The sequence below is a fragment of the Argopecten irradians genome, chromosome 16 (genome assembly GCF_041381155.1).
Source record: "Argopecten irradians isolate NY chromosome 16, Ai_NY, whole genome shotgun sequence".
Taxonomy (NCBI): domain Eukaryota; kingdom Metazoa; phylum Mollusca; class Bivalvia; order Pectinida; family Pectinidae; genus Argopecten; species Argopecten irradians.
The window spans coordinates 6,869,883-6,897,515 of record NC_091149.1 but is presented as its reverse complement, the minus strand read 5'-3'; the positions used below and the strand labels follow the sequence as shown (position 1 = coordinate 6,897,515).

At 35.0% G+C, this 27,633-nt stretch overlaps 1 protein-coding gene across 1 annotated transcript; it reads left to right on the top strand.

Moving 5' to 3' along the window:
• The first annotated feature begins 1,803 nt into the window (after positions 1 to 1,803).
• Positions 1,804 to 27,208, top strand: LOC138310246 (histone-lysine N-methyltransferase EZH2-like). The gene is given in 19 exon segments (XM_069251368.1): positions 1,804 to 1,959; positions 3,442 to 3,654; positions 3,983 to 4,111; positions 4,877 to 4,966; positions 4,968 to 5,003; positions 11,876 to 12,092; positions 13,107 to 13,230; positions 13,777 to 13,940; positions 16,259 to 16,350; positions 17,090 to 17,255; positions 17,652 to 17,794; positions 19,183 to 19,280; positions 20,197 to 20,363; positions 20,685 to 20,798; positions 21,545 to 21,609; positions 22,462 to 22,557; positions 25,012 to 25,093; positions 25,660 to 25,825; positions 26,563 to 27,208. Coding segments are annotated over 18 exon segments (2,202 nt in total). The 5' UTR covers positions 1,804 to 1,959; positions 3,442 to 3,462; the 3' UTR covers positions 26,624 to 27,208.
• The last annotated feature ends 425 nt before the right edge of the window (positions 27,209 to 27,633 follow it).

The following is a 27,633-nucleotide window of genomic DNA, read 5'->3' as shown; positions in this document are numbered from 1 at the left end:
TGATCATTTTAAAATGTTTTTAGATATTAATATTATCATTTATAGTGTAAAAATTATGACTAAATAACAGAACTATTTCAAACATTGATATTAATATCACATTTTTTTTATTCTTCTGTCTCCTGTAAAGCTAACGATACATGAAATCACCATACCTCACTGTCACTCGAGCTTAAAGATCTTGTAACTCGACGACTGATAAGCATCATCATGGGTCAAAGATGAGTTTTATTATCATTCATATTTCGTGACATCTTTGAAAATAAAATTTCGATAATTAATAAAAATAATTTAAAGAAATATTCAAGACTCCATTATTTGATGCACCAAGGATTTATAAGCATATACATGTTGTACATGTACGTCCTTGTATGCACAAAAAAGTTTCTAATACGATGTTGATTGCATGTGACGTGCACAGGGATCTGAGAACTGGGACCAGAGTGTCCTTAGACCATTTTAGACGCTTTTAGGGTCTAGATAAGAAATCGGTAAAAATCATACCCTACATAGTACTTACTATATACTCTAAATGCTTACGCTATTAACATTCATGATTCGGTATATGTTATAAGACTGATAATTAGTAGTAAAGGGAACCCAAAATTATAATTAGTTGGCTTAATGACCCTGAAATACATTCGAACCAATTCATCTTTGCTTTTTCTGCCATTAGCTGAGTTCATCCTTGATACCCCATGGGTTAATGTCACTGGCGTTATAGCCAACCCTGGACTATCTCATATTAAGGCTGGGGGCAACAGAAGACACATGTAATTTATTCCTTTGATGTACATCAAAAGAATCGAATAACGATACACTGGGTGACTGTGTAGCTTTTAATTAGATTGGGCGTCACTCTATCTCCGTAATCTTCAAATGAAGTCTCTGTAGGCCTGTGTGATTGGTCAGATTTTTTCTCCTGAACTTTCAGTTTTACTACGAGAAAGTCCAGGGGTTGATACGCCAGTGATAATAACCTCTTGAGTAATGAAGGTGGCTTAAGTTTTGACTAAAATTCACGAGGATATTGAAATTACACACATGGCCTGAGTTGCGAGATGGATAATTGAAATGAAATCAACTAATAAAAAATTTGAAGTATTATTGAAAATCACTTAAAAATGTTCCACCGCTGACAATAAGTATAATATTTTTCCCTATCAAAAATAGGAACAGACGAATCAGTTTTTCAGTTAAAAAAGTGATAACCGCAATTGGAAAGTTTGAGCTTCTAAAAAAATAATTATCTTACATTGTTGTTTTTTCTTTGCGATGAACTCGTTTTGATCACACGAACTGTCTTTAGTTTTAAAATCGGTATAATTAAATATCAAATTCGATGTAGTCTATAATATTGATACATGTAAGATATATTTTCAATATAGATTGACGTGTTTAAATATTTCTGTATCATATAGAGATATTGATTTTCACACAGGCATGGACATAAGCTTCAACAAATCCTAAATATTTCTAATTTAATTTTACGTTTTTTTTTAGAATTTTGAGGTATTTTATAGAATGCCATTATGTCTTACGTGCATTTTGTATTGATATACATATGTATCTAGATATTTATATAATAAATCTCTTATATCTTAGTCCTGTCTTAATTATTAGGCTTTTATATTTTTTTCTATATCGATGCTTTACCATAATGAGTGATAACCTAAATAAATGTTTCGTTAAACTTATTTTCATATATTTAAGATAGTATTTAGAACCTATACAGTTATAAGGATACCTTACTGCCACATTCTAGACATTATTGAAATAGACTATATATATTGTGGCTTTCTTTTGACACTTCTTTGTTTATGTGGGAAAATCCCGGTTGTTCCGAAAGCAAATTCGTTACCGCTAGATGGCGCTGAAGACAAGGTGGCGGCAGTTTCCTAACAATGTGATGCTGACTTTCTGATTATCTGAGATCGTGCTTCAATATTTCTTCTAGAGGTAGTGTATCACACCAGTTCGCATCAGTTGTAATTTGTTTTATCTGTCGATACCATTTTAACACACGTTTCCTGTCGAATGTGTATATTTGAGTCCAGAGTGAAAGGGCCGAGATCGAATGAAAACAACACATGGATCCGAAACGACCCGAAATGTATAAAATACGGGTTGACTGTTTGGACCAAGTTGTTCCGACTTGTTCTTTTATCAATTATAGGCGGATCTGGTGATGTTTTTTATGTGAGCCTTGGTAAAACCCTATTTTGGCCTCTATTACAAACCCGGGTCCGTTAGGATTTATACGATATTTGAAATACTAGGCCTAATTAAAGTACTTTAAAACGGTCGAACCTGTTGTTCCGAATAATAAACGAAGACGGCCCTGGTTATTTTTTTGTTTTTGTTTGGAAACAGCTTTGTAGAAACTCGGTGTGTATACCTCCTCTCTAAAATATGGTAGACCGTCTTTACATGACTCTGGCTGAAAAAAAACAGCAAAAAAATCACATTAATCTATCACAGCAATCTATCACACCAAACATGCACATTTTTCCTGCTTTTGAGATGCATTATTTCATCATGATTCGCATGTGAAAAACTCGAAAGTTCATGTAATATGGGATACAATACCGATGCTATAAGCGTCACACATCATTTTAATCCATGGCTATGCATCAGTGTGTGATGTCCCTCCCTTTATAAACTCTCCTCTTTCTAGAGGAGTTTTTTAGCCCCCATATATTTTAAACTAAACCGTTTCTCCGTAGTAATGTTTTGTAAGCAGTCTGAATGTAATATGACCTGACCGATACAAAAATGTATCGTCGCAATCTGGGTTTTCATATAGTAGGGTGCTCTTGCCATACACCAGACATCTGTCTGTCATAAATTCCAAGTCTTGTGTCGGGGATAGCTACTGTGGAACACACATGGCCTGAGTTGCGAGATGGATAATTGAAATAAAATTAAATCTACTAATAAAAGATTTGAAGTATTATTGAAAATCACTTAAAGTGAACAGTCGGGCAAGGATGGCTAAAGTCGGTAAAAATGGTGTGAATGTATCCAGTATAATTTCTTATGAAATGGAAAAATAAAATCTCTCGTCAAAATCTGTCTGCGTACGAAGAAATTAATTTAAAGTATGGAAATTCTAAAACATCCTCCCGGCTCACTATGTCCGTGGTTACATTTCCACGCAGCCTCGCTTTCAATGCTTTCAACTTTTCTTTACTTTAATGGTCAGAACTGGGAAACTAAGGAGAACTTGACCGTCATATTAATATGTGAGAACTTTTGGAAGGCCATTGAACGGATTTAGACTGGTTTTCTTTGCCCGACTATTCACTTTAAAGATATCACCTTCTGACTGTCGGAAGGTTATATCCTTTCTGCTACAACAGTAGCTAGAAGAGCATATGCATGTATCATATAAAATAATGTCTGATATTCACATTAATTCGTTTATACATGTAATTTCAGGGCATTTCCCAAGACCTATAAATGGCGGACATTGAGACAATGTCGGTGACCACCCATGATTCTGTAGATTCCACGATGAAATCTACACTGCATGGCACAGACACGGAGAGCGAAGCAGGAGAGAAAAACGTCATAGACTGGAAGAAGCGTGTCAGATCAGAATTTATGAGGATTCGTCATCTAAAACGATTCAAGAGAGCAGATGAAGTGAAGGTGTATATCAAGCAATGAAGGAATAGGATTATTTCCATGGAGAACTGGACTGAATTTTGACCTAAATGATACAGGAAAAAACCTCTTATCCTTTAAAAACAACCTAAAATCAACAATTTAAACTATTGAGTGGTATTAATTATGTATTCAGTCTTTAACTAATTTAAGAATCTTTAAGAAAAGTTCCAAGGAAAACCTGTACTGAAAAACATAATCCATATAAATCTGAAGCAATCAATTTCAAATCCAAATTAACTTGGAAACATATTTATTACCATTAGCTGGTTTGTCTTGTTCACTGCTCACCAGAGCTTTATCTTATTTTCAGACTGCATTTTCGGTGAACCGACAATTCATCAACCAACAACAGGAGCTAAACTGTGAGTGGTTGAAACAACAGCCACTCCAGACACTTCACACCCCGGAGACATTCAGCCATGTTCCTGTCACTCGCAAGGTACAGCGGAATCCTCTTAATGTCATATTCCATCTGTCAAGAAAAAAATGTGATATTAAGAGGAATGTGATATTAAGAGGAACGTGATATTCATGTTCATATAACTTGCAAGGCACAGTGGAATTCTGTTCATGTCGTGTTCCACTTGTTGATATTGAGTGGAATTCTATAAACCAAATTTCATTCGTGTGCCATTTTCTTTCACAAATTTTGCTATCCAAGTGAATTAGCGAATATTTCCCTCCATGAATTAATATTTACATTATTGATTTGGATAAGATTTTCTGGACAGTTGTTAAATCTGCAAATGTAAATCTTAATGAATTGTTTTGAAATGAAAATCGCAAAATTTAATAGCCACAAGACAAATTTCAGTAGGGCATTTAAAGATATGATATTAAGAGGAGTCTGACAAAGGGATAATATATATTGTTGATACAGCAGCCTTTCCAGACACTACACTGAGACTTTCTGTCACTCAGAAGGTATTCCGTCTTTGCATATTACAGAGTTAGCTCCCTCGGAATATACATCGTTTTCATTGAAACGTATGACGTTACGTTCGCAAACACATGACGTCACAATCTATACCTACCTGCAAGTGCAGATAACTCTGTAATATGCAAATTCGGAATAGTATTAATGACAGGGTTCGTACAGACTTTATAAAATAGTATTACCGGTACGGTGTACGCTGTGTTGGGTGTTCAATCTGACTGAAGTCATAGTCATCGAGGGTGATGAATTGTGCTTTGTTTGTTTCAGTGTGAAGTAAAAAGTGGGATGTTCAATCAGACGATGTCGGTATCACTGAGAGTGCTGAATATTGTAAAACCTATCCCTATGTACTGGGCCCATGTACAGCTGGGCCCAGTTACAACAGAATTACATGGTAAGGCCATAACTGAAAATCTGTATTCTACCCAATAAACACCCCAGCCCAGTTACAACAGAACTTCATGGTAAGGCCATAACTGAAAATCTGTATTCTACCCAATAAACACCCCAGCCCAGTTACAACAGAATTACATGGTAAGGCCATAACTGAAAATCTGTATTCTACCCAATAAACACCCCAGCCCAGTTACAACAGAATTACATGGTAAGGCCATAACTGAAAATCTGTATTCTACCCAATAAACACCCCAGCCCAGTTACAACAGAATTACATGGTAAGGCCATAACTGAAAAACTGTATTCTACCCAATAAACACCCCAGCCACGTTACAACAGAATTACATGGTAAGGCCATAACTGAAAATCTGTATTCTACCCAATAAACACCCCAGCCCAGTTACAACAGAATTACATTGTAAGGCTCCATAACTGAAAATCTGTATTCTACCCAATAAACACCCCAGCCCAGTTACAACAGAATTACATTGTAAGGCCATAACTGAAAATCTGTATTCTACCCAATAAACACCCCAGCCACGTTACAACAGAATTACATGGTAAGGCCATAACTGAAAATCTGTATTCTACCAATAAACACCCCAGCCCAGTTACAACAGAACTACATGGTAAGGCCATAACTGAAAAATCTGTATTCTACCCAATAAAAACCCCAGCCACGTTACAACAGAATTACATGGTAAGGCCATAACTGAAAATCTGTATTCTACCCAATAAAACACCCAGCCCAGTTACAACAGAATTACATTGTAAGGCATAACTGAAAATCTGTATTCTACCCAATAAACACCCAAGCCCAGTTACAACAGAATTACATGGTAAGGCCATAACTGAAAATCTGTATTCTACCCAATAAACACCCCAGCCCAGTTACAACAGAATTACATGGTAAGGCCATAACTGAAAATCTGTATTCTACTCAATAAACACCCCAGCCATGTTACAACAGAAATACATGGTAAGGCCATAACTGAAAATCTGTATTCTACCCAATAAAACACCCCAGCCCAGTTACAACAGAATTACATGGTAAGGCCATAACTGAAAATCTGTATTCTACCCAATAAACACCCCAGCCCAGTTACAACAGAATTACATGGTAAGGCCATAACTGAAAATCTGTATTCTACCCAATAAACACCCCAGCCCAGTTACAACAGAATTACATGGTAAGGCCATAACTGAAAAATCTGTATTCTACCCAATAAACACCCCAGCCCAGTTTCAACAGAATTACATGGTAAGGCCATAACTGAAAATCTGTATTCTACCCAATAAACACCCCAGCCCAGTTACAAACAGAATTACATGGTAAGGCCATAACTGAAAATCTGTATTCTACCCAATAAACACCCAGCCCAGTTACAACAGAATTACATGGTAAGGCCATAACTGAAAATCTGTATTCTACCCAATAAACACCCAAGCCCAGTTACAACAGAAACTTACATGGTAAGGCCATAACTGAAAATCTGTATTCTACCCAATAAACACCCCAGCCCAGTTACAACAGAATTACATGGTAAGGCCATAACTGAAAATCTGTATTCTACCCAATAAACACCCCAGCCCAGTTACAACAGAATTACATGGTAAGGCCATAACTGAAAATCTGTATTCTACCCAATAAACACCCCAGCCCAGTTACAACAGAATTACATGGTAAGGCCATAACTGAAAAACTGTATTCTACCCAATAAACACCCCAGCCCAGTTACAACAGAATTAATGGTAAGGCCATAACTGAAAATCTGTATTTCTACCCAATAAACACCCCAGCCCAGTTACAACAAAATTATATGGTAAGGCCATAACTTGAAAATCTGTATTCTACCCAATAAACACCCCAGCCCAGTTACAACAAAAATTATATGGTAAGGCCATAACTGAAAATCTGTATTCTACCCAATAAACACCCCAGCCCAGTTACAACAGAATTACATGGTAAGGCCATAAACTGAAAATCTGTGTTCTACCCAATAAACACCCCAGCCCAGTTACAACAGAATTATATGGTAAGGCCATAACTGAAAATCTGTATTCTACCCAATAAACACCCCAGCCCAGTTACAACAAAATTATATGGTAAGGCCATAACTGAAAATCTGTATTCTACCCAATAAACACCCCAGCCCAGTTACAACAGAATTACATGGTAAGGCCATAACTGAAAATCTGTATTCTACCCAATAAACACCCCAGCCCAGTTACAACAGAATTACATGGTAAGGCCATAACTGAAAATCTGTATTCTACCCAATAAACACCCAGCCCAGTTACAAACAAAATTATATGGTAAGGCCATAACTGAAAATCTGTATTCTACCCAATAAACACCCCAGCCCAGTTACAACAGAATTACATGGTAAGGCCATAACTGAAAATCTGTGTTCTACCCAATAAAAACCCCGCCCAGTTACAACAGAATTACATGGTAAGGCCATAACTGAAAATCTGTATTCTACCCAATAAACACCCCAGCCCAGTTACAACAGAACTACATGGTAAGGCCATAACTGAAAATCTGTATTCTAACCCAATAAACACCCCAGCCCAGTTACAACAGAACTACATGGTAAGGCCATAACTGAAAATCTGTATTCTACCCAATAAACACCCAGCCCAGTTACAACAGAACTACATGGTAAGGCCATAACTGAAAATCTGTATTCTACCCAATAAACACCCCAGCCCAGTTACAACAGAACTACATGGTAAGGCCATAACTGAAAATCTGTATTCTACCCAATAAACACCCCCCAGCCCAGTTACAACAGAATTACATGGTAAAGGCCATAACTGAAAATCTGTATTCTACCCAATAAACACCCCAGCCCAGTTACAACAGAACTTACATGGTAAGGCCATGACTGAAAATCTGTATTCTACCCAATAAACACCCCAGCCCAGTTACAACAGAATTACATGGTAAGGCCATAAACTGAAAAATCTGTATTCTACCCAATAAACACCCCAGCCCAGTTACAACAGAATTACATGGTAAGGCCATAACTGAAAATCTGTATTCTACCCAATAAACACCCCAGCCCAGTTACAACAGAATTACATGGTAAGGCCATAACTGAAAATCTGTATTCTACCCCAATAAACACCCCGAGCCCAGTTACAACAGAATTACATGGTAAGGCCATAAACTGAAAATCTGTATTCTACCCCAATAAACACCCCAGCCCAGTTACAACAGAATTACATGGTAAGGCCATAACTGAAAATCTGTATTCTACCCAATAAACACCCCAGCCCAGTTACAACAGAATTACATGGTAAGGCCATAACTGAAAATCTGTATTCTACCCCAATAAACACCCCAGCCCAGTTACAACAGAATTACATGGTAAGGCCATAACTGAAAATCTGTATTCTACCCCAATAAACACCCCAGCCCAGTTACAACAGAACTACATGGTAAGGCCATAACTGAAAATCTGTATTCTACCCAATAAACACCCCAGCCACGTTACAACAGAATTACATGGTAAGGCCATAACTGAAAAATCTGTATTCTACACAATAAACACCCCAGCCCAGTTACAACAGAATTACATGGTAAGGCCCAATAACTGAAAATCTGTATTCTACCCAATAAACACCCCAGCCCAGTTACAACAGAATTACATGGTAAGGCCATAACTGAAAAAATCTGTATTCTACCCAATAAACACCCCAGCCCAGTTACAACAGAATTACATGGTAAGGCCATAACTGAAAATCTGTATTCTACCCAATAAACACCCCAGCCCAGTTACAACAGAATTACATGGTAAGGCCATAACTGAAAAATCTGTATTCTAACCCAATAAACACCCCAGCCCAGTTACAACAGAATTACATGGTAAGGCCATAACTGAAAAATCTGCCTGTATTCTACCCAATAAACACCCCAGCCCAGTTACAACAGAATTACATGGTTAGGCCATAACTGAAAATCTGTATTCTACCCCAATAAACACCCCAGCCCAGTTACAACAGAATTACATTGTAAGGCCATAACTGAAAATCTGTATTCTATCCAATAAACACCCCAGCCCAGTTACAACAGAACTACATGGTAAGGTAGCAGAAAACAGTAGATTTGGACAATCTATGAAATTAAGGCGCATGCCTTAGAAATATAGATATAGTCATTTAACTGTAAAAAATACCTGTACAAAAGTATATATATAATTAATCAACACAACTTTTGCAATTACAATTTGATATTTTTGATACAGATTTGGCCATATTCTGTGCTTATTCATGCATGTGAATACCATGGTAACAACAAAAAAATACCTGAGAAAATTGCAAAATATCTTGATTTTTAGCCAAAATTGCACCGAAAACTTGTACTCAATTTTTTTTCTTAAGACCTACCTAAATTGAGCATCTTCTATCACAATGGCAAAATAAGCCATTTATTTCCATACGGTCGATTAGGTGGTGATTTTTCAATATTTTGCCTAAACCCGCGCCATGGATTTTCCTTCAAGTAATGCTAGCATTTCCGGTCAAGACGCACTTCCGGAGGGAGCCCAGAATTGTAATCTCTTACCCATTTTTGTTATCGTTATTTTTGAAAAAAAAATGAAACTTATATCAAACCCTCCTTATTGGTATGTACCAATTTCAGAATATATTTTATTTTTAATTGTTTTTGCATGGCTCAAAACAGGGGCTCCCCACTTAATAAAAAATATAGACCGTGGCCAGGCTGTTCTTCTCTGGTTTGCTACCTAAGGCCATAACTGAAAATCTGTATTCTACCCAATAAACACCCCAGCCACGTTACAACAGAATTACATGGTAAGGCCATAACTGAAAATCTGTATTCTACCCAATAAACACCCCAGCCCAGTTACAACAGAATTACATGGTAAAGGCCATAACTGAAAATCTGTGTTCTACCCAATAAACACCCCAGCCACGTTACAACAGAATTACATGGTAAGGCCATAACTGAAAATCTGTATTCTACCCAATTAACACCCCAGCCCAGTTACAACAGAATTACATGGTAAGGCCATAACTGAAAATCTGTATTCTACCCAATAAACACCCCAGCCACGTTACAACAGAATTACATGGTAAGGCCATAACTGAAAATCTGTATTCTACCCAATAAACACCCCAGCCCAGTTACAACAGAACTACATGGTAAGGCCATAACTGAAAATTCTGTATTCTACCCAATAAACACCCCTGCCCAGTTACAACAGAATTACATGGTAAGGCCATAACTGAAAATCTGTGTTCTACCCAATAAACACCCCGGCCCATTACAACAGAATAACATGGTAAGGCCATAACTGAAAATCTGTATTCTACCCAATAAACACCCCAGCCCAGTTACAACAGAACTACATGGTAAGGCCATAACTGAAAATCTGTATTCTACCCAATAAACACCCCAGCCCAGTTACAACAGAACTACATGGTAAGGCCATAACTGAAAATCTGTATTCTACCCAATAAACACCCCAGCCCAGTTACAACAGAATTACATGGTAAGGCCATAACTGAAAATCTGTATTCTACCCAATAAACACCCCAGCCCAGTTACAACAGAACTACATGGTAAGGGCCATAACTGAAAATCTGTATTCTACACAATAAACACCCCAGCCCAGTTACAACAGAATTACATGGTAAGGCCATAACTGAAAATCTGTATTCTACCCAAAAACATCCCCAGCCCAGTTTACAACAGAATTACATGGTAAGGCCATAACTGAAAATCTGTATTCTACCCAATAAACACCCCAGCCCAGTTACAACAGAACTACATGGTAAGGCCATAAACTGAAAATCTGTATTCTAACCAATAAACACCCCAGCCCAGTTACAACAGAATTACATGGTAAGGCCATAACTGAAAATCTGTATTCTACCCAATAAACACCCCAGCCCAGTTACAACAAGAATTACATGGTAAGGCCATAACTGAAAAATCTGTATTCTACCCAATAAACACCCCCAGCCCAGTTACAACAGAACTACATGGTAAGGCCATAACAATGAAAAATCTGTATTCTACCCAATAAACACCCCCCATCCCAGTTACACCAAATTACCCATTTTGAGGCCTCATTTTGTGAAAAATCTGTATTCTAACCAAAAATACCCCAGCCCAGTCAAAAATCAGGTACTTTATATGGCCCAAAACTGAAAAAGCTGTATTCCAGTAATCGATTAGTTCCAATTACACCTTTTGGTGATTGTGAGATTACATTCATGATCACCAGAAGATGAGACTAATTAACGGTAAATCATGTTTTTGGTATCACAAAACTGACATATTGTCAGTTGTCTATGTAAAGTTTAGGTAGTTTCTTTTAAGATATTGTTCAGGGTTGAAAATCTTAGCCAATTACCCATTTCAGCCTTTTTGACTGTCAGAAAATATCTACCTGGTACGTGTAGTTCCATACAGTTTTTCATAAAAAAGTAAATTTCAGCCTTTTCTAAGATTTTCCATTTTCATCTCTGATTGTTCTATAGTTGAACATACTAAGTTGTCATGGCCTAGTAAGGGAAAAAACTCCATTAAAAATAAAAACAGAAAAACTGTCTACTTGAGATTGGTTAAGGCTTGGATTTACAGATAAGAACATTTTTAAAAATAGTCCGAAAATGTCCATATCATGTCATCAGTGTATAGATAGAAATCATTACTTATTATTTAGTCATTTAAATTTATTTAACACATTAAATTTTACAAATGATCTCTTTATAAATCTCCCATTATATAGATTGTTCCTGGAAATGAAATTTTACAATCTGCTTACTTTAAAACATTGGGGCAAATTCTCCTTAATTTATCAAATTGTTATATTGCTATCACTTGAACAGGTTGAAGATGAAACTGTTCTTCATAACATTCCATATATGGGTGATGACATATTAGATAAAGATGGGGCGTTTATCGAGGAACTCCTTAAGAACTACGACGGTAAGGTCCATGGAGAGAAGAATTCTAACAATCTGGATGATGAGACGTTCGTGGAACTCGTCAATTCTCTCTGGCTGAATTATCCCGACCCGGTTCAGGAAGACTCAGAAAATAAAGGTACAGTTAACATCGAACTAGAAGAGATTTTTACTCTGCTACCTACATTTGGTTTGTATTTGGTTTGTAACCTTAACAAGTGCTACATGTATCAACTTTTTTAGCACACAGATTTTTCCCCCCACTTATAAACTCAAGGATTTCATGATTCCATTGAAGATTTACAGAATGCAACACTCTTGGTGCACATCAAAGTAATGCTAGAACGGGTACCGGATAACCGGTTCGCTGTTCGGTGTGAACTTGTATCCGGTTAGCATTTTAGCTATCTGATAACCGCCATATACATTTGATACGGCAAAAACACTCCTTTAAGTAATGAAAGTCACTAAAATGCTTAGGTTTCACTTGGCTTCTATGCAAACGTTCCATTGAGTGTGATGTGCTCAAGTGCCGTATGCAAAAGAAAACGATGTGCAGGAAGTAGGCCTACTTTGATATTGAAAGTGTTTACACCGATTTCCATTCAGTCATGGTTTTATCAAAAACAAACAAAATAAATCTAATTCAAAGCAATAATTCTTTGTGTCAAATGATTTTTTCCTGAAAGATGTGAGCGATTGTTATGGAATCCAGACGAAATTTTGACGTACGACTGTAATGCTACTTAAACAGCAACGGTTATCTGGTTACAGTTATATAATCTGCTCTGGTTAACTGTTTGGCATTTTTACTAACCATTCCAGCACTACATCAAAGGACCAAACTACCTTCTCATCTATTGTCACATACAGAGCATTCAGTTTTGTTATGAAATATGGATATAAAGACAGTGATATTAAACCCTGGAGAATTGAGGATGGGTATTGGGTAGATTCTGCAATAGAGATGTTTGCAATAGTAAAATAGTGGATCATATGGGCATTTGAAGAATTATTTACCATCAAGATGTAGATGTTTAATTTACAGGAAGCTAAAAAAAAATTGTTTCAGAGAAAAGTGAATGGAATTCAAAGTTGAGTGATAAATATTGAAAGTGGTTGACTATATTGAATGACTCTTTTGTAATTACAGAATCGTCAGGGATGGCAGAATGCAGCGAAGATGTCACAAAAAGTGTGTTCCCTAGTGATATGATCTTCGAGGCCATATCGAGTCAGTTTCCAGAGCGAGGCACATCTGAACACCTCAAAGACAAGTAAGACACAAAAAATTGTCAACTGTGAAATTATATTCGGTGGGAGTTTAATTTTTGTGGTTTTCGTTTTTTGACCAGAAGCAAAGGTGTTTAGATATAAGTGAAAAATGATAAAATATTTCTTTTGTCGATTTAAAGATGCTCCACCACTGACAAATGGTATTTTTTCACTATCAAAAACAGGATCAGACGATTTGGAATTTTTCTTCAGTTACAAAAGTTACTTACTTTACACCATAATACCACCATTGGAAAGTTTGAGCTTCTAATTTTACTTCAAGATAAAAATATGAAAAATAATTAATTGCATCCTGAAAAAATTCTGTGGCACTATGTTCTATATAGAATGAAGTTCTGACTTTGCATGCACCAAAAGCAACATAAGTTATTTCATATTATTTTTTTGTGTTAATTAGACATATATATACACGATTAAACACCAATTGCTGTTCATATAATGAGTATCGTTTATGGTCTGTCGGCGGTGAAGTATCTTTAACTCATTGACTCATGAAAGCTTGTGAATTAGTTGTAAATATGTTTTAGGTACAGAGAACTGATTGAGCTGAGAGACAACACGACCTTACCACCAGAGTGTACGCCCAATATCGACGGTCCTAACGCGCAGTCTGTCCCAAGGGCACAAACCATGCACTCCTTTCACACTCTCTTCTGCAGAAGATGTTTTAAATATGACTGCTTCCTACATCGTAAGTACTGTAAATGTATGTTGCCGGTGACTTATTTTTTACATTTTTTTATGCCCAGTGCATAATTTTTGTTTTTGCCCAGTGAATTTTTCACAATGTTTTAATTTTGAGTTTTCATGCCCAATCAGTTTTTGGTTGCATTTCAGTTTGCTATTTGCAGCCATACATGTTCTTTAGATCATTTTTTTATGCCCAGTGCATAATTTTTGTTTTTGCCCAGTGAATTTTTCACAATGTTTTAATTTTGAGTTTTCATGCCCAATCAGTTTTTGGTTGCATTTCAGTTTGCTATTTGCAGCCATACATGTTCTTTAGATCCTGCAATTGAAATATTTTGTAGTTATTAATTTTTCGTTAATTTTAATTATCTATGTAATATGCAAAATATAGTCACACATGGAAATAATTGATTTCCAATTGTCATTTCAGACCTTATTATGGAATGATTATGATGAAAATTATGAGAAGTTATTTTTAAAACCTTTTTCTAAAGGTTTTTCCCTTATCTTGAGATAAGAACTATTTATATTTGAAAAAGTTCAATCTGAAATATAATATTTAAAGATGCTCCACCGCCGACAGAGCATAAATAATATTCATCATTTGAAAAATAATTGGTGTTTAATCGTGTTTTCAATGGTGGTAATGGTGTAAAGTAAGTAACTTTTGTAACTGAATTATTAAAGGGACAATTCACTCAAGCTAATTCTTTCACATAACCAAGAAGTAAAATATAAACTTATTGTTCTATATTCTCAATGAAACATATAACAAGAAATATTGACAAATTCCACGTTATTGTTTAGTATTTTTAATTGATACTGTTGTAATTACAAATCGTTGATCTATACGATTAAGCAGGTACAATATGGACGCTGTACCCATACCAGAGACAAAATCACGCATGTTAAACACTGAACTATATAACCGCTGAGGTGGTGATATAATGAATTTTAAGGTAAGACGATTCGCCTAACAAGGTAAACACGCTACTGTCAGAGCGATTTGAGTAGTTCTAGACGAACGTTGCATTACTCTTTGAGCAAGGGACAGGGTTCCGCATACAAGATGTTCGACCACAATGTGTAATGGTGGACAGCGAGCAAGTTTGAACATTTTGCACGCATTTCACCACCATAGACTTTTCTGGCATATCACAGTAAAACTGACTGATCTAATTTCTATTAGAACAGGTTTTTTTTTCTGATATATGTACAAATTTTAATGTTCTCTTAGACTGAATTGTCCCTTTAAGTTCGATCAAAACAGTTTATGTTTAGAAATAAAAAGATTGAATTTAAAGATAAAAGGCATAGTAACTTTAACAAATTTCTATAGTATGAACAGCATTTCATTTTAAAAGTATTGTCATTTTCTTATTACAGCTTATCATCCAACGCCAAGCATGCTGGCAAGAAAGATACCAGACACTCGTACAGAAAACGACCCATGTGGCACTGACTGCTATCTACATCTAGTTTGTATTTATTTTGTAAACTTAACATTTGTTTTGTATTACCATTGTGTAACTTTGATTCAAATCATGATTTGGGTTGAATAAGTAGGTTTTAAGGCATAAATATGATATATTGTGGATGAATGCAGGGCTCTGTTTCCTCTTCAAAATGAAAAAAAAATAAAAAAGATAATCTTAATTTGTAGCTATTTTCAATTGATAATTCAAATATACATGCTTAATATGTGTAAATGTATTATGCATTTATGGCCCGATGGCAGTGTGATATGAAGGTTTATTTGCCCGTAGGTGTAATATTTCCTGAGGGCTTGCCAGAGGAAAATATTACATCTGAGGGTAAATAAATCTTCATACATGGTATACGTATGATACTGAAAATATAGCCACGCTGGGGGTAAACATTACTGAAAGTTGGGATGAGTAAAAATTGTTGTTTCATCGGAAGGGGAGATTACTCCGTATGAAAATGGATGGTCTTTTTAGGGGCATGCGCCCCAGGGCAATACAATATTTATTTCCCCTGAGGGAAATACAATGTTTTGTTTCCCTGTCATGTGATGTGTTACAACTAATTACAGACACTGTCATAAACATGAGGTATGAAAATACTATTTAACATTATAGAGGAATTAAGATTTACCAGTTTACCAATTTAAAAGTTTATTATTTATTTATCTTTACAGATTTGAAATCTACATGAAAAATGCAAGAATATAAGAGCCTGTTAGAAAAAAAATGACATGGGTTTTCCCAAAAGTATAGATGGGCATAGTAAATTAAACAAATTTCTATAGTATGAACAGCATTTCATTTTAAAAGTATTGTCATTTTCTTATTACAGCTTATCATCCGACGCCAAGCATGCTGGCAAGAAAGATACCAGACACTCGTACAGAAAACGACCCATGTGGCACTGACTGCTATCTACATCTAGTTTGTATTTATTTTGTAAACTTAACATTTGTTTTGTATTACCATTGTGTAACTTTGATTCAAATCATGATTTGGGTTGAATATGTAGGTTTTAAGGCATAAATATGATATATTGTGGATAAATATAAGGCTCTGTTTCCTCTTGAAAATGACATCAACAAAAAAATCTTAATTGGTAGCTATTTTCAATTCATAATTCAAATATACATACTTAATATGTGTAAATGTATTATGCATTTATGGCCCGATGGCAGTGTGATATGAAGGTTTATTTGGCCGTAGGTGTAATATTCCCTTAGGACTTGCCAGAGGAAAATATTACATCTGAGGGTAAATAAATCTTCATACATGGTATGATACCGAAAATACACAATATAGCCACGCTGGGGGTAAACATTACTGAAATTTGCGATGAGTAAAAATTGTTGTTTCATTGGAAAGGGAGATTACTCTGTGTGAAAATGGATGGTCTTTTTAGGGGCATGCGCCCCAGGGCAATATTATATTTATTTCCCCTGAGGGAAATAAAATGTTTTGTTTCCCTGTCATGTGATGTGTTACAACTAATTACAGACACTGTTATGAACATGAGGTATGAAAATATGATTTAACGTTACAAAGGAATTAAAATTTACTGAAATTAAAGGACTGTATTAACAATGGAATTATAGTGTAACTACAGAGCTCTCAATGTCACTATTTACAACTTGAAATTGCAATCGAATACATGATGCTTCAGTTCGGTGTGAAGCCAGAAAAAGAGGTTCAGACCTTCGAGGTAGAGAGGTGGGACAAGGGAGATAAACTGGAAAGACGGGAATGTGGAACTAGTTCTCCCATCGCTGGGAAAAAACGGAAATATAATGGAGCACCTAGTAGTGGAGAGGAAAGCAATGATGTACCAGGTACATGTCCGTCCTGCCCCATCACATCTTCTTTCAAATTTCTCAATAGATGCTGTATAATCAGTAATTTTTCACTGGTCAAAATTTTCGCGATTTGGATCAAAATCTAAGAAATGCACATTTTAGCGATTCAAAATTTCACAGTTTGGCTTTAAAGGTATATATAATCCAACCAATTGTATATAATTAGCGGATCAAAATTTCATGATTACGTCAACGACTGTTGGAAATTTTTAAAATATCATCGGACATCCCCTTGAAACTTAATTTATTTAAGCTATACTGTAGCTATTTATGTATTTTAAACACAAAATGTAGATGGCGTTTGATACGTTAAATAAACTTAAGTGAAGATTTTGATAATTGATTTTGAAAAAAAAATGGTGCTTGTTGCAGAGTTCCTAGTGCCAAAGAGACAGTCGGGGATTACACCCGCTTGGTCAGGTGCAGACGAATCCTTGTTTCGGGTTCTGCATGACATGTACAGAAACAACTACTGTGCTATAGCGCGACTGATAGCGACCAAGAACTGTAAACAGGTAAATAAAGTCACAGGCAGCATATAGATAAATAAATGTTTACAAGAACTGTAAACAGGTAAATAAAGTTACAGGCAGCATATAGATAAATAAATGTTTACAAGAACTGTAAACAGGTAAATAAAGTCACATGCAGCATATAGATAAGTAAATGTTTACAAGAAATGTAAACAGGTAAATAAAGTCACAGGCAGCATATAGATAAATAAATGTTTACAAGAAATGTAAATAAAGTCACAGGCAGCATATAGATAAATAAATGTTTACAAGAAATGTAAACAGGTAAATAAAGTCACAGGCAGCATATCGATAAGTAAAAGTTTACAAGAACTGAAAACAGGTAAAGAAAGATAACCACAATACTACAATACAAAATTACAACATAAAAGTAAATAAAGGCAGCATAAATAACATTGACAAATATATTATTGTATTTGTATAGGGTTGGATAGCGTTCTCGATACCGTTATAGTTACGTGACTTGTTTTAAAAATACCGGTACATTCCTGTTTAAACAAGTACTGATACTCTTATAGGTATTTGAAAATATAAACACATGATTTTTAAAGGAAATCCTCATGTAAAAAGTGTTTAAATGATGGAATGTGATCTTTATTTGTCTTGCAATTTTGTTTTAATTAATACTGAAAAAATCATTGTTTGCACAATAAATTGTGTATCTTCTTATATAATAAAAAAATAAAAAATATGAAGCAAATAAAATCTATATATGTATGTTAGGAAACTAGTGTATTTATTCAAATGTATCAGTACAGGTATAGTTAAAATTAATACCGGTATTGTTTCATTGATACCAGTATGGTATCTTATGGTTTCATTATAACGGTATCCAGAAACATGTAACATATATAACAAATTTATTGCATAGGGGATCATTGATTTCTTTCATTCAGTCTTTGTTTATTACTTTTAAATAAGTATTTCTTTATCAAGAATCGGAAGTCAAACTTGAAATGCAAACAATCACCGCATTCAGAATATTCCAAGTGCATAGTAGGTCTACATCACAAGTCAATACAACATCAAAATGGTTATAATATTGAAAGCATTATAAATCAAAAGTGACACAAACATCCATTCAACATCTACAGCCCAATCTCCTTTATCATCTATCTAGGTTAATCTCTTCAAAGTCACTACAAATTCATTTTTGTAGAGTGAGAGATGATCAGTTCGAACCTCTAGTCTACATTTATTTATAATCACAGTCCAAGATGGCGTCTGACTTGTTACGTTTGGCTTCGTCGCGTCACAATATTCTTGCAAGATGAATCACTTTTATGCCTTGATTTTATATTGTTACCCATATGAGTCAGTTTTTGTCCTATTGTGTGGTTTGATATGAAGTATGTGTTTGATATAAATAGGTGTATGACTTTGCCAAGAAGGAAGCGGCCCATATCCCTGATGTTGGAGAGGACAAGGCCCAGACTCCACCTCGCAAAAAAACGAAAAAGAAACACAGGTATTGTTTAATGGTCGTCTGAAGTCCTCAACTGAGAACATAGCTTCCAATGAATTACTGTAAACCAGCCTATTTTTATGTCCGATCACTTTTAATATCACGGTGATTTAAAGATGCTCCACCGCCGACAGAGCATAAATGATAATAATTACTTGAACAATAATTGATGTTTAATCGTGTATATATATTTCTAATTAACACAAAAAATTACATAAAATAATTTATTTTGCCTTTGGTGCATGCGCAATCAGTACTTCATTTCATATAGGATATAGTGCCACAGAATTTTTTCGGGATGCAATTAACTATTTTTTGTAATTTTAACTTAAAGTAAAAGTAGAAGCTTACACTTTCCAATGGTGGTAATGGTGTAAAGTAAGTAACTTTCGTAACTGAATAAAAATACTAAATCGTCTGCTCCTGTTTTTGATAGTGAAAAAATACCATTTGCCAACGATGGAGCATCTTTAATTTCGTTATTTTAATTTGTTAGATTCTACTGTAACTGTAAAGCAACTTTCGGTCGTGCGTGATTTACTTTCGCGAATTTTGTGATCCATGCAAATTCAGGAAAATTTATCTCCGTGAATTCACATCTATATAACTTATATTGATATTGGAAGAGATATCCATTAAAATGTTTAATTTGCAAATGTTAATTTTTGCAAACTTGTTTTGAAATGCAAATTGCGAAATTTAGCAGCTGCGGAAGAAACTTGATTACATTATTTGTTTATAACATTTTTCGCGATTTCGCAGTAGATCTTAGAATAAAAAAAAGCTGTTGTCGCGTAGAAGACACACAAAGATCGATGTTGAAATTCACAGTAGTAAATCACACGGCAAAGAATGTCACTTTACATGGTGTATTATCGTGCATGGTTACACAAATTTACAGTAACTTATTATTTTACAGATTATGGTCGATGCATTGCCGAAAGATCCAGCTGAAGAAGGACTCGTCCACGAAGACCGTATATAACTACCAGCCATGTGACCATCCTGGACACAGATGTGACGAGAGCTGTCCCTGTATCCTCGCCCAGAACTTCTGTGAAAAGTTCTGTCAGTGTAGCGGCGACTGTGAGTACTGGTTTTGAAATTTCAGACTTTTAGTTTATACAGATTGACTGGTTGGAATTATTATTTTGTTCTTCAATCTCTGAAAGACCTAGTAAAGACCTAGTACATGTAGTTGTATAATTGTTTCAGACAAACCTTGATGATTTTGAAAATTTCAGACTTTTAGTTTATGCAGAATGACTGGTTGAAATTAGTCTTTTGTTTTCCAATATCTGAAAGACCTAGTAGTTGTATAATTGTTTCAGACAAACCTTGATGAAGCCCTCATTGGCCTGTAGTGTATTAAGCATCTCTATGAATCCTAAATATTTTCTGTTCCAGGTGAGAACCGTTTCCCCGGGTGTAGGTGTAAAGCGCAGTGTAATACAAAACAGTGTCCATGTTTCCTAGCCGTACGCGAGTGTGATCCAGACCTGTGTCAGACATGTGGAGCAGGTAAACGCTTCCATAAACATGATCTGTCATGTCGGAAACATTCTACAAAACATATCGTGTCACCATGTTATATACTGTCTTATTCAAAAATGTCAAAAGGCATTATCAAAACTGATACGAAGTTATAAACAAAATCTATTAAATGTTTTTAGTTCTGAATAATGTAAAAACCGAAATGCTGTAAAACGTAGATATTTTCGCTACATTAAACCAACTTTCTTTCACATCCACTAATTTTCGCGATTTCCATTTCAAAACAAGATCACGAAGATTAATATGTGTGGACTTAAAACTGAATGGATATTCCTATCAGTATAAATGCTATAGATGTAATTCGCAGAGATAAACTTTTGTGAAAATACTTGCATCGCAAATATTTGTGCATTGTGTATCTATATATAATCTAACTAGTCACATGTCATGATTTTCACTTGCTGATCAAAATGTTTACGGTAGATATGTTCTTAAAATTTTTATGAAAAGGATATGAGACACAATGGCCACACCATTAATAATTCCACATTCACAATATATGTGCAATCTTCCTCCTAATCATGAAACAGCCATAAATCTCAGATAGTTTTCACTCAGCTTATCATTGGCATTATATATAATACAAAGTAATGTCACTGTTGGCGAGGAAAAAAACTTCAATCCAAGAACTTCATCTTCTCTGACAACTCCTTATCATAAATATACGTATAATAGCCTAGCAAATATTCATTTTACTTTTGAAATATTTGCAGACCATTTTGCTGACAGCACAAAGATTTCTTGTAAGAACGTCAGTGTACAAAGAGGATTAAGAAAGGTAAATTTATGCATTAAAAATCGGCCATAATTTCTGTTAATGTGCATATTTTAGAGGTGAACATATTTTCACGCTTTTTCCACCACACATATTGTGCTGAAATATGATTACACTTCTGTATTTGCCATAATTAGCACCCAGAGAGCTTGAATAATTGTAACAAAGGGCCACAATTTAAAGAACCAAAATGTAAGTTGTGGGCGAAAAAAGTCAGCCATATTTTCAATCTTTCTGTACTCTTGGTACATTAATCTGTTACAATAAACATGTATATGACTTTTATCCTTTTAGATGCATTATAATGTGATTTTCCTGTAAAAAAAAAAAAAAAAAGTTGAATTTTTTTTCACAAGTTCATGTAATATAGGATACAATGCTGATGTTAGAGGCATCACATGTTGTAAAACATTGTTAATTCCATGGAAAGGGGGCGTTTATACTACTTAGACTCTTCTACAGAAAAGGGGAGGGGCTCTAATTATGGCGAATATGGTAGTTGTAACTTTCTGCTAAATTTTGATTTTGTCAAATGAAGTATGTTTACAATATACCAAGTGTACAATTTATTTGTTGAAGAAAAAAATGATGTAATGTTGATGGAAGAAAAAATTTGAGGTGATGACGGTAGAAAAAAGATTTATTGTGTTTTGATTTTCATTGGCGTAAATATTTCAATATGATTTACAACACAAAATTAAAACATACAACGTACTTTAAGAGTTTAAGAGAATCTTGATGTTTATAAGGTAGAATTAATTCATGTCCAACTATGCTGTTAGGAACACAACATTTCCAGTTAGTTTTCATTTACCATAAATCATCTAGTTGATCCTTACCCTTTCTTGATTTCAGAGACTACTCCTGGCGCCCTCGGACGTGGCGGGATGGGGGATATTCCTCAAAAGTCCAGCGGAGAAGAATGAATTCATATCGGAATACTGCGGAGAGGTAACACGTTCTAAAGATTTATTAACTTAAATTTTTCTATCCTATGTCTCTTATGTTTTAAAATGAATTCCCCGACATTCCGTCCGGATTTTGAATTTTCTGGAATATCACTGTTTCTTTTGATTATCATGTGTCAACTTTATTTATCTTTATAAATTAAAAAAAAAAAAAACAAATAAAAAAATATATTAGAAAATATTCAATAATTATAGCAGTGAGTTCAGAGCCTAACTCGATTTGCCCTCTTCTACTTCCAGAATATAACTTCCGTTCACTCGATTGTAGCTCTTCTACTCCTGGAAGATCTTCCATCTATATGCTGGAAGATCTTCTGAGAAGACTTCTCTTCTTAAAAGAGTGCAAATCGAGTTGAGCTCAGATGAATAATGATTAGCTTCATTATGGGTGAACCTTTGTGAATAGTTTCAGTAGATATCTTGTCTAGAGATATCTTCTCTTTAACTCAATCACATTTAGGTAGAGGTATAGGAGTTTGTCTAGAGTTATCTTCTCTTTAACTCAATCACATTTAGGTAGAGGTATAGGAGTTTGTCTAGAGTTAACTTCTCTTCAACACAATCACATTTAGGTAGAGGTATAGGAGTTTGTCTAGAGTTATCTTCTCTTTGTCTAGAGTTATCTTCTCTTTATCTCAATCACATTTAGGTAGAGGTATAGGAGTTTGTCTAGAGTTATCTTCTCTTTATCTCAATCACATTTAGGTAGAGGTATAGGAGTTTGTCTAGAGTTAACTTCTCTTCAACACAATCACATTTAGGTAGAGGTATAGGAGTTTGTCTAGAGTTATCTTCTCTTTATCTCAATAACATTTAGGTAGAGGTATAGGAGTTTGTCTAGAGTTATCTTCTCTTTATCTCAATCACATTTAGGTAGAGGTATAGGAGTTTGTCGAGAGTTATCTTCTCTTCAACACAATCACATTTAGGTAGAGGTATAGGAGTTTGTCTAGAGTTAACTTCTCTTCAACACAATCACATTTAGGTAGAGGTATAGGAGTTTGTCTAGAGTTATCTTCTCTTTATCTCAATCACATTTAGGTAGAGGTATAGGAGTTTGTCTAGAGTTATCTTCTCTTTATCTCAATCACATTTAGGTAGAGGTATAGGAGTTTGTCGAGAGTTATCTTCTCTTCAACACAATCACATTTAGGTAGAGGTATAGGAGTTTGTCTAGAGTTAACTTCTCTTCAACACAATCACATTTAGGTAGAGGTATAGGAGTTTGTCTAGAGTTATCTTCTCTTTATCTCAATCACATTTAGGTAGAGGTATAGGAGTTTGTCTAAAGTTATCTTCTCTTTAACTCAATCACATTTAGGTAGAGGTATAGGAGTTTGTCTAGAGTTATCTTCTCTTCAACACAATCACATTTAGGTAGAGGTATAGGAGTTTGTCTAGAGTTATCTTCTCTTTATCTCAATCACATTTAGGTAGAGGTATAGGAGTTTGTCTAGAGTTATCTTCTCTTCAACACAATCACATTTAGGTAGAGGTATAGGAGTTTGTCTAGAGTTAACTTCTCTTCAACACAATCACATTTAGGTAGAGGTATAGGAGTTTGTCTAGAGTTATCTTCTCTTTATCTCAATAACATTTAGGTAGAGGTATAGGAGTTTGTCTAAAGTTATCTTCTCTTTAACTCAATCACATTTAGGTAGAGGTATAGGAGTTTGTCTAGAGTTAACTTCTCTTCAACACAATCACATTTAGGTAGAGGTATAGGAGTTTGTCTAGAGTTATCTTCTCTTTATCTCAATAACATTTAGGTAGAGGTATAGGAGTTTGTCTAGAGTTATCTTCTCTTTATCTCAATCACATTTAGGTAGAGGTATAGGAGTTTGCCTAGAGTTATCTTCTCTTCAACACAATCACATTTAGGTAGAGGTATAGGAGTTTGTCCAGAGTTATCTTCTCTTCAACACAATCACATTTAGGTAGAGGTATAGGAGTTTGTCTAGAGTTATCTTCTCTTTATCTCAATCACATTTAGGTAGAGGTATAGGAGTTTGTCTAGAGTTATCTTCTCTTCAACACAATCACATTTAGGTAGAGGTATAGGAGTTTGTCTAGAGTTATCTTCTCTTTAACTCAATCACATTTAGGTAGAGGTATAGGAGTTTGATTCTGCGTTCATCATTACATTGGAATGTTTAGGGTTACCCAACCGACCATAATTTTTTACCCCCGACCCTAAATTTTTTCCACCTTTTTTATGGAAAAAAATTAAAAGAGGGGATTTCGATCTCACACTCCGGTTCCAGCCATTACATTAAAGTGAAAGACACTAAAAAATAAAAACCTCTCGACCTATAGCTACCGACCCTAATTTTTTTTTGCCAATGTAACCCTAAACAGACATATCATTTTTTTGGCCTGATGTAGGGCCTATAATACACTCAACCTAATTAAGTAACAGCGTTATTTGTTGTTGTAGATAATATCCCAGGATGAGGCAGACCGGAGAGGAAAAGTCTACGACAAGTACATGTGTAGCTTTCTCTTCAATCTCAACAATGGTATGCTGTTAGGTCTACTTTTAATTATCTATCTACCACTTATTATAAAGGATTATAAGCCCAATGTTCATCCCACAGTAACATCAAATTTTAATTCATTTTTGTTTTAGCCACAAAAAGTAAATAAATAATTTTCAAGTGTGGTGGCTGAATGGATATTTGCTCACCTAGCCCAAAGGGTTGGTGAACTTATTCCATGGTGTGGCATCAATTGTCTGACCGTCCACATTTGATAAAAATAGCTACTAGTCATAAAGTACTTGATTGGTTTTAACCAATTTCAGTCAGAAACATCTGTAAGGGAAAATTTGATCGATCGCCAGGCAGTATGTTGCCACACCTTGTGTTCACAAATGCACATATTTATATTCAATGTCGTAGCATACACAATACAAAATGCAAAGTCACATTTGATAACCGATTGACAGATGGCAACCTGTTAATCGTGACCGTGTCTCAGGATCGGAGGATTAAGCCTAATAGGGGAAATAGAGAGAATTCCTTTAAAACTCTACTAGTCACAAAGTACTAGATGGTTTTTAACCAGATTTGTTTTTCCTCAACAGATTTTGTAGTGGATGCGACTAGGAAGGGAAACAAGATCCGTTTTGCCAACCACTCTGTCAACCCGAACTGTTACGCCAAAGTTATGATGGTGAATGGCGATCACAGAATCGGGATTTTTGCTAAGCGCCCGATACAGTCGGGGGAGGAACTGTTTTTTGACTATAGGTGAGTGTGACCGTGTAGTTCAGTTTGATCACACTATGATGTCAACACAAGTTAATGCTTTATCAAAAAGATGAACAAGTACACTGTCTGCAAAGGTCCTTGATGTATATTTGAAAGTTTTACAATGTGATAGCGAGCTATATGCTGATCAAATAAACCAAAGTATTTTCAGACACATGCATCAATTTATAAAGTCCAGCAAAAGATTTTGATTTTATAAAAATGTAAATTTTCTATTTAATGTTATTAATATTGTCTAGGTTTATTGTCTCTTGTCTCGTCATTGTATGTAAGGAGAAGGCTTTTTATAAGTTTATAACTTTTGCCTTATCCCTTTGTCTTTTGTTTTGACAATTAAATATGTTTAAACAAAAAATGGACCTAGAGTTCTACTCATTCCATGAGACATTGTCGCAGTGGCAAAATGTTTGATCCGCAAAGAAATCAGCAATCAGTAAATTTGAAATTTTGCAAAACTTTGTTGCAGTTGCAAAATTTGATCAGTGAAATGATAAGCCAAAATATGAAATTTAAAATCTGGAAGAATTTAATGGATTTAGCCAAAATTGCACAAATCTTTTTTCCTGTAAAACTAACAGGCTATTTGGTATCAGTTTCAAACACTGATAAACTATATAAGTTATCTTACTTGACCACGATTATAAAGAAATTTAATCCACTGAGTAAAAGCAACTACAGGAAAACAAACATGTTTACAACGATTTTTCTATTTATAGATATGGCCCGACGGAGCAGTTGAAGTTTGTGGGAATAGAAAGGGATGCAGAAGTAACGTGATGATGACCTTTGAACTTGCTACAATCTCCTTCATATTAGTGCATAACGTCATAGGGATGAAGAATTGTTGAGGTGTTCTAATCATGTAAAATGTTATCTTGTGTGGGGAAAACCAATATAAACAAAAGTTTTTATTCAAAACTAAGAACTACATTTAAAATGTAGAGTCCTGTTGTTCAATTTGTTGAAAAAATGACGATTTCAATTTCGAACTACTTCACATGAAATAAAGCATATTTTCATGTTGTTAAAGTGAAGAATTCTGTTGATTATGTTTCAACTATGTAACAATTTAATTTCACAAGTTCCAACTTATTGAAAATAAAAAATTTTATTGGCATGGGTGCATGAACCTAAAATTACTGCTTTCACCGGCAACCTTCATTTACTGCAGTTAATTCAAATAAGGGTCAACTTTAGGTGCCAGCCCACAAACATCATTATCTATACACTACAGAAGTGTATGGATACCTTAATGAATTCAATATTTTAATGCCACTGTATATAGCTGTTAAAGATAGATGGTGTTGTGAAGACAATTACTTTTATGTGGTGTATAAATAAAATGTGATTTTTTAAGTACAATGTTTTGGATTATTGTTTACTGAATACATGTATCCATCCTCAATATTCCAGGGGTTGCTATCACTGTGCTATGGCGTTATCTACATCCCTGGATTTTCCTGGATACTGCATGTATGTGTACCATCCTTGAATCTCCATGGGTTCATACTATCACTGAGGTCATATCCACACCAAGACTATATCATAGCAAAACTGAAGGTATTTCAGGAGAAAAATACTTGACCTTGAAGATTTACAGATCTAGAGAGCATCACCCAACTTCCAAGCCATACATGCACAGCGTATATATACCGATTAGATTTGTTTAATGTACATTTAAGAACCAAACCTTATCTATTGTCGCACACAAAGCCTTCAAATATGATATTACATAGTAATTAATAGAATCTTACATGGGTCGGCAAGCCTCAGGTTAACCAGCCAAA